We start from the raw sequence: 17,040 nt of genomic DNA on the forward strand, positions 1-17,040 counted from the left end.
GGGCTTGCAAGGCCACCAAAATGAATCAGGGACACTACTTCAAACTCTAGTCCTGAGCCCCGGGATATCTGTCTGCAGCTCTGGGGGTGGAAATGGGCTTTATGGTTTGGCCCATAGACTCAATGACCATGGCAACATCCACACTAATATGCATAATCCCGCTGCAGTAGGGTTAGGTATCAACCAAAAATATTATTATCTTAAAAAAAATGAGACCCTCATCAAAATACAAAAAAAATGTTTAATCAGACTGAATTCAAGGTCAACAAATGTCATTATTTTAATGTGGAAGATATGTTGTTGTCTCATCATATAAAACAATATTTTTTTTAAATGTAAAGAAAAAATTCCTTTAAAAATGTTTTGTGTGAACTGATACTGCACCCTAACAAAGCACCTGTACTGTATGATCCAAAAGTACTGTATGATGTCATGTTTTAATAATGTATTCTGTCATGTTCAACCACCAGAGGGCATGAGCACACCACAAACAGATATACATACAGGACACAGACTTTCCAAAGGAATATACACATAAATATACTTTCTGGTTTAGCTAATGCATACGATTTTACAATACATGACAGTATATACAGTACTATGTGCCATGTGCTAAGAAACAAACATGAAGGGGACGAGTGACATAGGTCTCATATGGGCCACATTTGGAAATGTGGTATTAAAAGAATATTAACAGCTAAAATTGACACATGCATTTCATGTTTGCCAAATGGCAGATACCACAATAATGCACATTCATCAAAAGACAAATGTCAGTTTTAACACTGGAAATATGTCCGTGTGTGTGAAAGTTTAACACATTCTACAAAATATCATGCCCGAAGTAAAACGTTTCCAAAGTCTTCTCATATATACGGTACAATAATGTTCCTGATCTATCGCAAACTCCAAATAAAAAAATACTATTTGCGCACCACAAACACCATTTCTTTTATATCTCATCTTCACAGTTACTCTGCCATCCTCAGCAAACTACATTGCGAGTTCGCGAATAGGTTCAAGATATATTTTCGAAACTAATATGATGAAGCAAACATGACTGGAATTGGGAACTCTTTCCTAACCTGGTAAGCCCCTATCATGCACACGCTGCCTTTGTATCATACAGTAGCTACACCGGGAAGTGCAAAGGTTCAGTGAATCACAAGTGTAACTCTGCAGGGTTTGTTTACTGTCTGCGTGGCATTGATAATTACTGTAGGTTTCTGAAAAGCGACGGCACATATCTTAATCCAGGGCGCCACAAATCCATTCACCAAGATCAACTAACAGGCTAGGTTCTCTCTATTGAACACTTACTGTAAATAACCAATCAGTCACAACTTGCATAGTAATGTGCTGCCCTGAAAACCTGGTTGTTGGTTGTCCATGAGAACTTGGGGAACTATGTATTCATTTGGCCAATAATGCACTGAAACAGGTTGGAGATCTTGGGAGAGTTGGGAGAGTGCTTTAACTTTAATAAATGTGATATATATATATATATATATATATATATATATATATATATATATATATATATATATATATATATATATATATATATATATATATATATATATATATATATTTTTTTTTATATATATAATATATATATATATATATATATATATATATATATATATATACACAAATACAACTGTATGCTCATCTGCATGTCTTAGGCAGGTCTGCAACCCCGCCTTTCCCCATTATCACCCAGCACACAGCACTTCCACTGTAGCAAGGGATTCTGGGAAATGACATGCAAATGAGCACAGTGTCACTTTTTGCCTCAAAAACCATTTTTAACATGGTTCCCTATAGGCTTAAGCTTGCTGCATGGTCACAGCTTTGAGCACAGCCAGGGTAACAACTTCATAGAGATACAAACTGACAAATGTGTTTGAAACACCGGATGGCACTTGCAACACTCTTAAGTAATGGTAAAAACAATCCTTTCATTTACTAATTTGCACAGTTTCCATATATTAGTAAGACATTATTATGCAGCATACACATAACCAGCAAGGTACAAGCACAAAAAGTCCCTGTCACAAAATGCGTGCTTACTATTTTGGTTGCTGTCTCAGACGTAATGAGACTGATTTAACCATAATTATCTATAATAATGGCTTTATTCTGTTGTTTTTTTTACAGTTATATAATAGGGCAGCAGTAAGAGATGTTCCCCACACAAAAGTTACATCTTAACCCTCGCACGTTCGTGTATTTATAATCTGCTTTTTCACACCTCTACCCCCGGAGAAGGAGAAGGAGGTACTTTTGCTAACGATATTACTTACTGAAATCCGCCGGGTTGTGGTAGGTTGGACAGTTTAATCCCAGACCTCTCAAGTAAGAAACCAGATTGGAGACTTTCCCACGATAGATGCATTGTCCCTGGCTTAGCACATAAAGCTGTAAGAGAACGAAAAATGCATTTGGGAAGTGAAAAGATATCAGTTTACTTGCTTTGTATGCTAATGAAAATAAAACCATTAAAAAAATAACATCTGTATTGGATTTAAGAAGGAAACAGGCACTGCAAGCAATTCGAACTGGAGGCGGGTTAAAAATGCAAAAAAAAATTATGTAGGCATAACGCCTAAGAAAAAACTCTTTGACAAAGTGCCTCCGGCACGAAACGCGTCAGAGGATAGTGCTGATAGTGTTTTTTCTTAGGCGTTATGCCTAAATAAAGTTTTTTTTGCATTTTTAACCCGCCTCCAGTTTGAATTGTTTGCAGTGCTTGTTCCCTTTTTTCCTTCTTCCTCGCCTAATGTGGGAGCGATGCCCGCCTTCTGAAACGGATGCTTCAAGGCTTACTTGCCTTCTATCACAATCAGTGAGTACATTCCATTTTATGATTGCTGATATGTGGCTAGTGCTTCTCGGGACATTGTGCGTTTTAGAGGATCCATAGGAGGAGGGTAAGGGATTGGGATGTGTGAGGGGAGTGCCTTATACCAGCATTGTCTAAGTGCCCCTTATTGGTCCCCCCTCCTCCATCCCCTATGTATATTGCCACCTGACTGGATTAGCATCATTCTGGGGCCACTACACAGCTGTATATGGACTATTATTGATCCGTTTCATTTTCGTCTGAATTCATTATACCCACGCTGATTAAACCACACGGAGGAGTTTTGGCAGCACCCCAGGGGATTTATCCCCATTTTCTCTCTATGAATTGGATTTAAACCCCTCTGCTGTCAGAGTGTCTGGCAATGTGGGGTTAACAGATCTTTATGCGGCACTACATCAAAGGCACATTGATTAAACATGATGCAGGCGCCTCCTGTACCAAATGTTTAACTATTTAGAGTTTCTCAACATGTGACATGCATCCAATATTAATGGTTATATTTATCTATTATTACTATCTGTATGGATTTGCCTCCACTGCACCATTTAGTAATCTATTATCCTTTTGTCCTAGCAGGAGCACACAGAATTAAGAATACTCACCTGGTCAAATAACTCAAACAGTTTGGCACTGGGCTGGTGGATTGTGCAGATTATATTCCTGCCACCTTGAGCCAAAGATTTCATCAAGGACACGACCTGGAAACAGGACGAACTGTCCAAGCCACTGAGAGAAATAAAAGATATGTTAGCTTTTAGATGGAGATAATCGGGTACAATAAGGGACTGATTCAGTGTACAGAAAATACATCTTTTAAATATCATTCTAAGTCAGACACAATTGAATACTCCAATTTATTGTGCACATGTTAATTATACAGTAGGATTCATAAAGCCTGGTAATTATTAACATTTCCTAAATGAATGGGAGTTGATGTACAAAACTATCAAGTCTGACAACACAGGAAATACTGAGTACAACATAATCTCTAGTAGGAGGCATCCTTATCGAAACAACTGTGTTAAACCTTGTAAATATACTGTACATGCTCATATACAGCTGGTTAGCACAGTGTGATATGTGAGCATTACAATTGAATCAAATAGTTCACAGTAAATTAGTAATTATATCGTTATTAGGTGATACCTTTTTTATTTGGACTAACAAATGATATTATAAGATGAGCTATTTAATTATTGCATCACATAGAAGATTTCTGATATGTTGATTTCTAATATGATATTGCAATATGTCATACAGTTCTATCACAGCCGTCAGGATACTTCCTATCGGTATCACGACAAAGACTTCCGTACCTGGTTGGTTCATCAAAGAACATAACTGGCGGATTATTCACTAATTCCAAAGCAATAGCGAGGCGCTTTCTTTGACCCCCAGAAAGACTTCCAGTTCTGGTGTCTGCACATGGCAACAAACCCAGGGCCGTCAGGATCTCCTTCACCTGAAATTGGGATATGAGATTAGACTTAAAACCTGCAACCAGAAATACAGACACAACCAAGGAATACCAGCTGTAAGAAAGCATCATTTTCACTACTTTGCGGTCAGGTGAATCAGTTACACCACATAATGCACATACAGTAAATGCAGTGCTTCATATCCAGACCAACTTCTGAACGCATCACCTGGGCGCTAAGAGGCTCTGCACATCCTTCTACATACAGTAGCAGGACTGCAGTGCAAGCCTTTCTTATGTGGCAAATGTGTTCTAATGCTGGAGTTCTGATATTCACAATGATAGTGCAGAAGGTTTCAGGATCCAGGTGCTGTGTTCAGAACATGAAGCAGAAAACAATGAGGTATCTACATTATTCAAAAAAACAAGGCAGCCCTGTGCAATGGGAGGTGATGTACTGTAAACAATAGTACTGTATGTATTGGAATGCCAAGTGCAAGCAATAGCAGTCACTGTACAACAAATAATATAGAATGCCCTATAAAAATCTTGGGTTATATTTTTACATGTTGTAATACCATAAAAAGTACCGGTGTAAGATGGTTAATACTGTTTTCCCCAATTTAGTAATATATTTACGGTACTCATGCACACAACAATGGATCAACTAAGATGACAGGGGACAGGACAAATGTCCGCTGTGAGGGGCAGAGAACCAAATCCTAAAATCCAGTGTTTACAAACACTGATAAACTTTAAGAAATTATTATAGAAAAATACATCAATCCCCTTAAACTGTTAAACATTTAGGGCCATATTTACAAAGTAGTGCTACTTCATAAGACACCTTCCAGCACAACATAGTAAATAAAGCCCTTTATGTCCCTTTTAGGTAAATGGGGTTAAGTTGCCTTTCAGCACAGAAGGTATCTTATGGAGTAGCAGTTATTAGCATATGGCCCATAGTGGCAAAACACCTCCAAATGCCATTATATCTCTACAGACCATCACATGCGTTCTTGAACAACTAATTATTTTGAAAACATTCTTGTATTCTGCCTGTAACTCAAACGCATAGAAACATGTTCAGTCCAAACTGACCTTCTGTGCTATACGACAATCAACAAAACCAGAATATCCGGGCCAGTGTACTAGGCCCTCCAGAATGCAAAACAATGCCTATCACATGGGGATTGCCAAGCATGCTTTCCATTTATAGAACCAGGAAACCAATGAAGGCGCAAACACACACATACATTTAATGACGAGTGCAGAAGTAAAGATTTACTGTCTGTAAATAGGTTGGGAGTGACAGGTTACATAGTTGCATAGTAGATAAGGTTGAAAAAGACATACAGTGCGTCCATCAAGTTCAACCTATGCTAAATTTAGATGACATATACTTTATCCTATATTTATATTTGCAGTATATTGATCAGGAGGAAGGCAAACAAAAAAAAAAACAGTGGCACATTATCTAATGATGTCTTATAAGGAGAAAAATAAATTCCTTCCTGACTCCAAATAATAGCAATCAGATTACTCACTGGATAAACATCCTACCCATGTATACTTATTTGAGCTATCCCTGTATACCTTTCCTTTCTAAAAAAGATGTCCAACCTTTATTTGAAGATATCTATTGTATCTGCCATCACAGTCTCCATGAGTAAAGAATTCCACATTGTAACTGCCCTTAGTGTGTAGAACCCTTTCCTTTGTTGCTGGTGAAATCTCCTTTCCTCCAACTCTAAGGGATGCCCCCGAGTCATTTGTTCTGCCTTTGGGATGAATATTTTTTTTTTTTTTAAAGCTCTGTGTATTGTCCCTGAATATCTTTGTATATAATTATCATATCCCCTCTTACACGCCTCTTTCCAATGTAAACAAATCTAAATTATCTAGCCTTTCCTCATAAATTAGATGTTCCATCCCCTTTATTAATTTGGCGGCTATTTCTAGTTCCATAATGTCATTTTTCTGGAGTGATGCCCAAGACTGAACTCCATATTCAAGGTTCTTACTAATGCTTTCTAGAGGGACACAGTTATCTTTACTTCCCTTCCATCCATTCCCCGTTTAATGCATGATAGGATCTTGTTTGGCTTTGCAGCTACTGCATGACATTGGGCACTATTGCTAAGCCTGCTGTCTACAATTACTCCTAAGTTCTTCTCCATCAAGGATTCACCTAATTTTTCCGCATTTCCTTTGTAAGTCACCTGTTTATTCTTGTTTTCCAAATGCATAACCTTACATTTATCTGCATTAAACCTCATCTGCCATTTACCTGCCTAATGTTTCAATCTATCCATGTCCTTCTGGATCAATCCAGCTTCTAATTGGCAGTTCCACACAACAGACAAACAAAAAAACAAAACAAAAACCCCAGTGTATCTTGCAGTATCTTCCTTAGACTAAATCACACTTACTATAAATTATTTTGCTGCCAGAGTAAAAATGTATGTGTTTCTATTTTCTTGGGGTTCTTACTAATAATGTTCATCCACTTTATCTATTTAAATGAAAAATGTTACGATTAGCAAACAATGCCACAAAAATGAAAATATCTGGATCAGCAAAAACATATAATAAAAGAGATTAGGTAAAGACCCTAAATAATACTCCAAAGCATTGGGTTACTTTAAAGGCTTAACAAAAATACTTACACTTCTCTTCTTTATTTTTAATAGTAATCTACTAAATAATTTGTCATATTAGATGTGACTGGAGTACCTTTGTTTATTGCAGTATACTTGGTCACTTTCCCAGTGACACCCGAGTTGACACAAATAAATATATAATACAGACACACTCTCACACAGACACACTCTCACACAGATCATACAGAGGCACACTCATACAGGCACACTCTCACACAGACACACTCTCACACAGATACATACAGAGGCACACTCATACAGACACACTCTCACACAGATACATACAGACACACTCTCACACAGACACACTCTCACACAGATCATACAGAGGCACACTCATACAGACACACTCTCACACAGATACACTCTCACACAGATACATACAGAGGCACACTCATACAGACACACTCACACAGATCATACAGAGGCACACTCATACAGACACACTCTCACACATACACACTTTCACACAGATACATACAGAGGCACACTCATATAGACACACTCACACAGACACACTCTCACACAGATACATAGAGGCACACTCATACAGACACACTCTCACACAGATACATACAGACACACTCTCACACAGACACACTCTCACACAGATCATACAGAGGCACACTCATACAAACACACTCTCACACAGACACACTCTCACACAGATACATACAGAGGCATACTCACACAGACACACTCGCACAGATCATACAGAGGCACACTCATACAGACAAACTCTCACACATACACACTTTCACACAGACACATACAGAGGCACACTCATACAGACACACTCTCACACAGACACACTCTCACACAGATACATACAGAGGCACACTCATACAGACACACTCTCACACAGATACATACAGAGGCACACTCATACAGACACACTCTCACACAGACACACTCTCACACAGATACATACAGAGGCACACTCATAAAGACACACTCTCACACAGATACATACAGAGGCATACTCATACAGACACACTCTCACACAGACACACTCTGACACAGATACATACAGAGGTACACTCATACAGACACACTCTCACACAGATACATACAGAGGCATACTCATACAGACACACTCTCACACAGACACACTCTGACACAGATACATACAGAGGCACACTCATACAGACACACTCTCACACAGATACATACAGAGGCATACTCATACAGACACACTCTCACAGAACTCCCTCCTACTGTCTCTGTACGTTCTCCCTAACTACCAATTAGACTGTAAGCTCCTCGGGGCAGGGACTCCTCTTCCTTAATGTTACTTTTATGTCTAAAGCGCTTATTCCCATGATCTGTTATTTATATTATCTGTTATTTATTTGATTACCCCATGAATTATTACTGTGAAGCGCTATGTACATTAATGGCTCCATATAAATAAAGACATACAATACAATACAATACAGACACACTCTCACACAGATACAGTAGAGGCAACGTTTATTCTAACACTTGCCTTAAACTAGCCAGGTTACATTCTGGGTATGTGCTGGGTATGTGCTGGGTATGTTCGGGGCTAGTTTGAGGCACGTTTAAGGCATTTCTGCATTGACTAACGACCCATAGGATTAACACAGCAGGGATCCCTGGCAGTCAAATTCTGTTTGAATGGGACTGCCAGGGACCCCCGCTGTTAATCTGATAGGCCATTAATCAATGCAGAAATGCTGGGGCTAGTTTAAGGCATGTATTCAGAATGTACCTGGGTGTACCTGGGTCTTTTGGGGAATTGCCACTGGTTTTTGTTAGAATAATCGCTGCCTCTACTGTACATACAGAGGCACACTCATACAGACACTCTCACAAAGACACACTCTCACACAGATACATACAGACGCACACTCACACAGACACACTCTCACACAGACACACTCACACAGACACACTCTCACACAGATCATACAGAGGCACACTCATACAGACACACTCTCACACAGATACATACAGAGGCACACTCATACAGACACACTCTCACACAGACACACTCTCACACAGATACATTCAGCGGCACAATCATACAGACACACTCTCACACAGACACACTCTCACACAGATACATACAGAGGCATACTCATACAGACACACTCTCACACAGACACACTCTCACACAGATACATACTGAGGCACACTCATACAGACACTCTCACACAGACACACTCTCACACAGATACATACAGAGGCACACTCATACAGACACTCTCACAAAGACACACTCTCACACAGATACATACAGACGCACACTCACACAGACAAACTCTCATACAGACACACTCTCACCCAGACACATACAGAGGCACACTCACACAGACACACTCTCACACAGACACACTCTCACACAGATACATACAGAGGCACACTCATACAGACACACTCTCACACAGACACACTCTCACACAGATACATACAGAGGCACACTCATACAGACACACTCACACAGACACACTCTCACACAGATACATACAGAGGCACACTCATACAGACACACTCTCACACAGACATATTCTCACACAGATACATACAGAGGCACACTCATACAGACACACTCACACAGACACTCTCACACAGATACATACAGAGGCACACTCATACAGACACACTCTCCCACAGACACATTCTCACACAGATACATACAGAGGCATACCCATACAGACACACTCACACAGACACACTCTCACACAGATACATACAGAGGCACACTCATACAGACACACTCTCACACAGACACACTCTCACACAGGTACATACAGAGGCACACTCATACAGACACACTCTCACACAGACACATTCTCACACAGATCATACAGAGGCACACTCATACAGACACACTCTCACACAGACACACTCTCACACAGATCATACAGAGGCACACTCATACAGACACACTCTCACACAGACACATACAGAGGCACACTCATACAGACACACTCTCACACAGACACACTCTCACACAGACACACTCACACAGACACTCTCACAGACACACTCTCACACAGGCACACTCTCACACAGACACACTCTCACACAGACACACTGTCACACAGATCATACAGAGGCACACTCATATAGACACACTCTCACACAGACACACTCTCACACAGACACACTCACACAGATACATACAGAGGCATACTCATATAGACACACTCTCACACAGACACACTCTCACACAGACACACTCTCACACAGACACACTCTCACACAGATCATACAGAGGCACACTCATATAGACACACTCTCACACAGACACACTCTCACACAGATAGATACAGAGGCACACTCATACAGACACACTCTCACACAGACACACTCTCACACATATACATTCAGAGGCACACTCATATAGACACACTCTCACAAAGACACACTCTCACACAGATACATACAGACGCACACTCACACAGACAAACTCTCATACAGACACACTCTCACACAGACACATACAGAGGCACACTCACACAGACACACTCTCACACAGACACACTCTCACAAAGACACACTCTCACACAGATACATACAGACGCACACTCACACAGACAAACTCTCATACAGACACACAATCACACAGACACACTCTCACACAGATACATACAGAGGCATACTCATACAAACACACTCTCACACAGACACACTCTCACACAGATACATACAGAGGCACACTCATACAGACACACTTTCACACAGATACATACAGAGGCACACTCACACAGACACACTCTCACACAGATACATACAGAGGCATACTCATATAGACACACTCTCACACAGACACACTCTCACACAGACACACTCTCACACAGACACACTCTCACACAGACACACTCTCACACAGACACACTCTCACACAGATCATACAGAGGCACACTCATATAGACACACTCTCACACAGATACAGAGGCACACTCACACAGACACACTCTCACACAGATACATACAGACGCACACTCACACAGACAAACTCTCATACAGACACACTCTCACACAGACACATACAGAGGCACACTCACACAGACACACTCTCACACAGACACACTCTCACAAAGACACACTCTCACACAGATACATACAGACGCACACTCACACAGACAAACTCTCATACAGACACACTCTCACACAGACACATACAGAGGCACACTCACACAGACAAACTCTCATACAGAGGCACACTCATACAGACACACTCTCACACAGATACATACAGAGGCACACTCATACAAACACACTCTCACACAGACACACTCTCACACAGACACACTCTCACACAGACACACTCTCACACAGATACATACAGAGGCACACTCATAAAGACACTCTCACACAGACACACTTTCACACAGATACATACAGAGGCACACTCATACAGACACACTCTCACACAGACACACTCTCACACAGATACATACAGAGGCACACTCATATAGACACACTCTCACACAGATACATACAGACGCACACTCACACAGACAAACTCTCATACAGACACACTCTCACACAGACACATACAGAGGCACACTCACACAGACACACTCTCACACAGACACACTCTCACAAAGACACACTCTCACACAGATACATACAGACGCACACTCACACAGACAAACTCTCATACAGACACACTCTCACACAGACACATACAGAGGCACACTCACACAGACAAACTCTCATACAGAGGCACACTCATACAGACACACTCTCACACAGATACATACAGAGGCACACTCATACAAACACACTCTCACACAGACACACTCTCACACAGACACACTCTCACACAGATACATACAGAGGCACACTCATACAGACACTCTCACACAGACACACTTTCACACAGATACATACAGAGGCACACTCATACAGACACACTCTCATACAGACACACTCTCACACAGACACACTCTCACACAGATACATACAGAGGCACACACACTAACACGCTCAAATCCTCTCTGCTCTGACAAGGCTCGCCCCCAAGTAGCCCTGCCGCCAGCCTTGTGCGCCTCTGCTTCCTGCTCTTCAATGCCCCCCAACCCCTTGCTCTCCTCACTGAGCTGTGCAGCAGTGACTTGACCTGTCAATCAGGTCAGCAGTCATAACTGCGCCCAGCACAGGCACCAGGGGGGACATTTTAGGCTCCCGGGATTTTTCAATCCCAAAATTTATCTATCTGTATATTTCTCGAGGATGTCTACACATCCCTCTGTGATAGGCTGAATGGCCTATCACTCACACAGAGACAGCCAGTGAGGATACACATCCCTCCTCCTCTGTGATAGGCGGATCGGCCTGTCAATAGTGAAAATATAAGGGGCACTAAAGTGAAATAACTAACAGTAATAAAAAGTGATTATTAAATTATATTCTGTGTAATGGTTACTCAAACCAAAAAAAATTGGGGTCCTTGAAGACAATTGGTGTTCTGCAGCCGGAGTAGAAGGGGATCTCGATTCCCCTATAAACAAATTGGCAAATAGGAAAAAAACTCTGGTGCATAAACCCAATTATCTCTAACGAATGCAGAGCCTACTGTGCCGAGGGACCTAAGGCTGAAGCAGTCAAAACAAGTATATAAAGAATGAAATACACATTTATTAAAATAAGTGGCCTATCCCTCACCCATGGACAGCCAATGAGACTGCTGATGCTGTGTAATGAGGCTGCACATTGGTTATGTAACATCTTAAGTGTTACATATGAAGTGTCTGTGGAGTTTAAATTGGAGGTGAAGAATACTAGAATTGGACTCAGCACTTCATCAACCCTGCAACTGTGAGAATTTGGGGTCCTAAATGCTCTGCTAATTTCTTCACATCTAATGACTAACTTTGTAAGCTGCTGTGTAACCTTCAGTAATACACTGCCCTCCCAGGTCAGATTTATACACCTGCTCTTTCACAGTCTACTCCTCCTCCCTTCCAAAACATGGGAACTCTCTCCTCCTACCTGTCTCTCTCTGCATCTCATTATGTCTCCCTATTGATTTTCGGTTTGCTGTTTCCTCACTCCTTTGTAAACTTTTCTGTTCTCTCCAACTTCCCCACTCTCCTATAAACATTTCTTCATCTCTCCTCCCCTCCACCTATGCATGTTCCCATACACTGCACCACTATATACACACACCTTTTCCAACAGCTTCTACACCCCTTAATAAAGAGCACCCCACAAATCCCCTGCTCACCTCCTCTCTCTCTCTACTCCTTGCTGCTGGGGATATCTCTCCTAATACTGGACACAGCCATATACACACCTTCTCTCGCCCACACCTCCCTGCCACGTCTTTTTCTGCTAATGATGTTAACCTATCTAAAATTAATACCAACCAACCTCTCAAAAGAAGCATCACAGTAGTCTGGACTCATGGTTACTGTTCTACACTCACAGTCACTCAATTGTGGCCAATCACTGCCAGATCCTACATCTATTCCCTCACCTGCTGTCTCTGTAAGTCTCCCAACATACCACTTAGATTGTAAGCTCTCCGGGGCCAAGGATTTATTTTCCTGTTGTCTGACTTTGCTGTGCTTACTGTATTATAATTCCCTGTACAGTACTGTATTGTCTTTGTAAAGCGCTGAGTACACCGTCACCACTATATAAGTGAAGATATACATAGATATATGCATACACCCCTCCCCCTCTGTGATAGACTGAGCGGTCTCTCACACCCAGGAAACTGGGGGAAGAGATTTTAATGGCAGTGGAGACAGATGAGATGAGAAGATTAGGAGAGGAGGGAGTGTAGTGTGCACAGAGAAGAGTGCAAGTGCAAAGAGGAGCAGGGCATGATGGAGGAGGGAGGAGAGTCAGCAAAGAGGGGAGATGAGACACACAGTGGAGAGCAGTGTGCAGATCGGGGAGGAAGGACAGGAAGGTGAGTAGGAAGAGGAAACAGAGAGACAGCAAGAAGAGGAGGAGGCAGATTAGTAGGAGAGGAGGCAGTGTTGTGTGCACAGAGAGGAGCAGACACAGTAAGGCAGGGAGTGCAAAGAGGAGAGGAGAGAGTGCAAAGAGGAGCAGGGCATGATGGAGGGGAGGAAAGATAACAAGGAGGGGAGAGAAGACAGAGAGAGACCGCAAGGAGAGGAGGAGACAGATGAGATAAGTAGGCGAGGAGGGGGTGTATTATGCACAGAGAGGAGCAGACACAGTAACGCAGGGAGTGCAGAGAGAGGGGAGGAGGGAGTGCAATGAGAGGAGAGAGTGCAAAGAGGAGCAGGGCATGATGGAGGGGAGGAAAGATAACAAGGAGGGGAGAGAAGACAGAGAGAGACCGCAAGGAGAGGAGGAGACAGATGAGATAAGTAGGCGAGGAGGGGGTGTATTATGCACAGAGAGGAGCAGACACAGGAACGCAGGGAGTGCAGAGAGAGGGGAGGAGGGAGTGCAATGAGAGGAGAGAGGGGAGGAGGGAGTGCACAGAGAGGAGCAGACACAGTAAGGCAGGGAGTGCAAAGAGGAGAGGAGAGAGTGCAAAGAGGAGCAGGGCATGATGGAGGGGAGGAAAGATAACAAGGAGGGGAGAGAAGACAGAGAGAGACCGCAAGGAGAGGAGGAGACAGATGAGATAAGTAGGCGAGGAGGGGGTGTATTATGCACAGAGAGGAGCAGACACAGGAACGCAGGGAGTGCAGAGAGTGCAACGAGAGGAGAGAGTACAAAGAGGAGCAGGGCATGATGGAGGAGATTGTAAGGTGGGGGAGAGGGGACAAGATACAGCAGGGCATTACCGGAGAGGAGGGAGTGTAGTGTGCACAGAGAAGAGTGCAAGTGCAAAGAGGAGCAGGGCATGATGGAGGAGGGAGGAGAGTCAGCAAAGAGGGGAGATGAGACACACAGTGGAGAGCAGTGTGCAGATCGGGGAGGAAGGACAGGAAGGTGAGTAGGAAGAGGAAACAGAGAGACAGCAAGAAGAGGAGGAGGCAGATTAGTAGGAGAGGAGGCAGTGTTGTGTGCACAGAGAGGAGCAGACACAGTAAGGCAGGGAGTGCAAAGAGGAGAGGAGAGAGTGCAAAGAGGAGCAGGGCATGATGGAGGGGAGGAAAGATAACAAGGAGGGGAGAGAAGACAGAGAGAGACCGCAAGGAGAGGAGGAGACAGATGAGATAAGTAGGCGAGGAGGGGGTGTATTATGCACAGAGAGGAGCAGACACAGTAACGCAGGGAGTGCAGAGAGAGGGGAGGAGGGAGTGCAATGAGAGGAGAGAGTGCAAAGAGGAGCAGGGCATGATGGAGGGGAGGAAAGATAACAAGGAGGGGAGAGAAGACAGAGAGAGACCGCAAGGAGAGGAGGAGACAGATGAGATAAGTAGGCGAGGAGGGGGTGTATTATGCACAGAGAGGAGCAGACACAGGAACGCAGGGAGTGCAGAGAGTGCAACGAGAGGAGAGAGTACAGCAGGGCATGATGGAGGAGATTGTAAGGTGGGGGAGAGGGGACAAGATACAGCAGGGCATTACCGGGAGGGGTGAAACCAAAGAGTAATGTTTAATTAATAACCTTTCAGATCTCCTAGATCGGTGTATGTTACGTCGGGTACAGCTAGTGTATGTATATTTTTTATTTATATACAGCCAACAATATACACATCGCTTTACAAAATACACAACAGAAGAAAACAGGGAAGTATAGTACAGATGTAGTCAGTGCCACATACAGAATATGTTATCGTTTCCATAGGATGGTGCTGCTGGTGCAGAATATCACAACCTAATCCAGCACAGGGGAACAATGACACCTGCTACAACCTGTGCAACAGGTGTAACAAACATTAACGCTGACAATGGGAACAGGAATCCCTGCTCGACAGATCATATTAGGGGAAGGAGTGAGGGTAGCACTGCCCAGCCATGCGTATTGGTAAGCACCGCCGCAGGAATGGGACGAAGTTGTCATGAATTCAGGGTTTTGGAAAGCTTCATTCAGTGAGCTGGTTTTCTGATTTGACTGTAAGGTGGCGAGGAAGGTGCTTGTCATATACTGAGTGTGAGTCAGTTACAGAAGTTGGGGGGCGGTGAGCAAGAGAGAGTCGTGAAAGAGTTGAATATGAGAGTTATAAACAGAGTGCATTAGGCAGGCAGGATATTGAGGGAAATTACATTTTAGTCAGTTAGCAGTTGCTTTGCTTGCGGATCAAACTGTTGAGCGCCTCATATAGTCAAGAGATTAACAGTCTGACTACAGCTTCTCACCCCTACTATACGCAGCCGTGATCTCCTTACATCCAAACCTGCTAATAGTCCCAAGGTTCAATAAAGAATCTGATCGCTCTTCCTTCTTGCACCGATCACCCCACTTCTGGAACAATTTACCCGAGTCTCTCAATTCCATTTCCTATTTAAGTTAATTCAAGACTCTGGTTGTTTCCTTCTTTAAACATGTTTGTAGCTGTAACTTGTAATGTTGTCAACTTTATTTTGTACCCAGGACATACTTGAAACCGAGAGGTGACTCTCAATGTAATTTTTCCGGGTCAAATATTTTATAAATAATAAATAAAAATATTAATAGTACAAGAAGCAAATGCTTACCATTTCCTTTCTCCCTTCATCCTTTTCCTGAAGTTTTAAGTTGGCCGAAACCTACAACAAATATACATTCATTTTTACTAACACAAAATATTATTACTCAGAATTGATAAATGAAAATAAAAGTGCAATATAATGGAATATGACGTTTAGATTCATATTTTCAGCTGCAGTTAAGGCTGGTAAGTCACATTTGTCTTGTAAGTGTTATTCGACTAGGTATAAAACTTGATTTTGGAGAAAACCGGCTCGAAAATAAATTTGTGAAAGTGCAAAAAGTCATTTTCGTGTTTTCAGTAACGTATCTCCAAGTGCAATAGACACGGTAACAGGTGCATATATTAAGATGCTATTTTTCTCCATTCGCAGTGCAGAAAAAAAGTCTAAGGCTGCGCTTATCGTGCCGGCGACAGCAACGCGACATTGCGGCAAAACAAATACATTGCTGCCGTTGCGTGCGCTTATAGTAAGCGCAACGCGACGGATCGACGGATTGGTCGAGATCGCTGGAAGTAATCTCTATTTGATTTTCCAGCGAC

General features: G+C 42.5%; 1 protein-coding gene across 1 annotated transcript in view; it reads right to left on the reverse strand.

Annotated features, from left to right (window-relative positions):
• Positions 1 to 17,040, reverse strand: part of ABCG1 (ATP binding cassette subfamily G member 1) — a 68,619-nt gene that overhangs the window by 15,444 nt on the left and 36,135 nt on the right. Inside the window, exons 5-8 of the mRNA XM_075593672.1 lie at positions 16,505 to 16,555; positions 4,186 to 4,331; positions 3,472 to 3,595; positions 2,307 to 2,421 (exon numbers count right to left, since the gene is read on the reverse strand). Of these exons, the coding sequence (XP_075449787.1) occupies positions 2,307 to 2,421; positions 3,472 to 3,595; positions 4,186 to 4,331; positions 16,505 to 16,555 (436 nt within the window). The remainder of the gene's footprint in view (positions 1 to 2,306; positions 2,422 to 3,471; positions 3,596 to 4,185; positions 4,332 to 16,504; positions 16,556 to 17,040) is intronic.

Source organism: Ascaphus truei, chromosome 3 (genome assembly GCF_040206685.1).
Source record: "Ascaphus truei isolate aAscTru1 chromosome 3, aAscTru1.hap1, whole genome shotgun sequence".
NCBI classification, from domain to species: domain Eukaryota; kingdom Metazoa; phylum Chordata; class Amphibia; order Anura; family Ascaphidae; genus Ascaphus; species Ascaphus truei.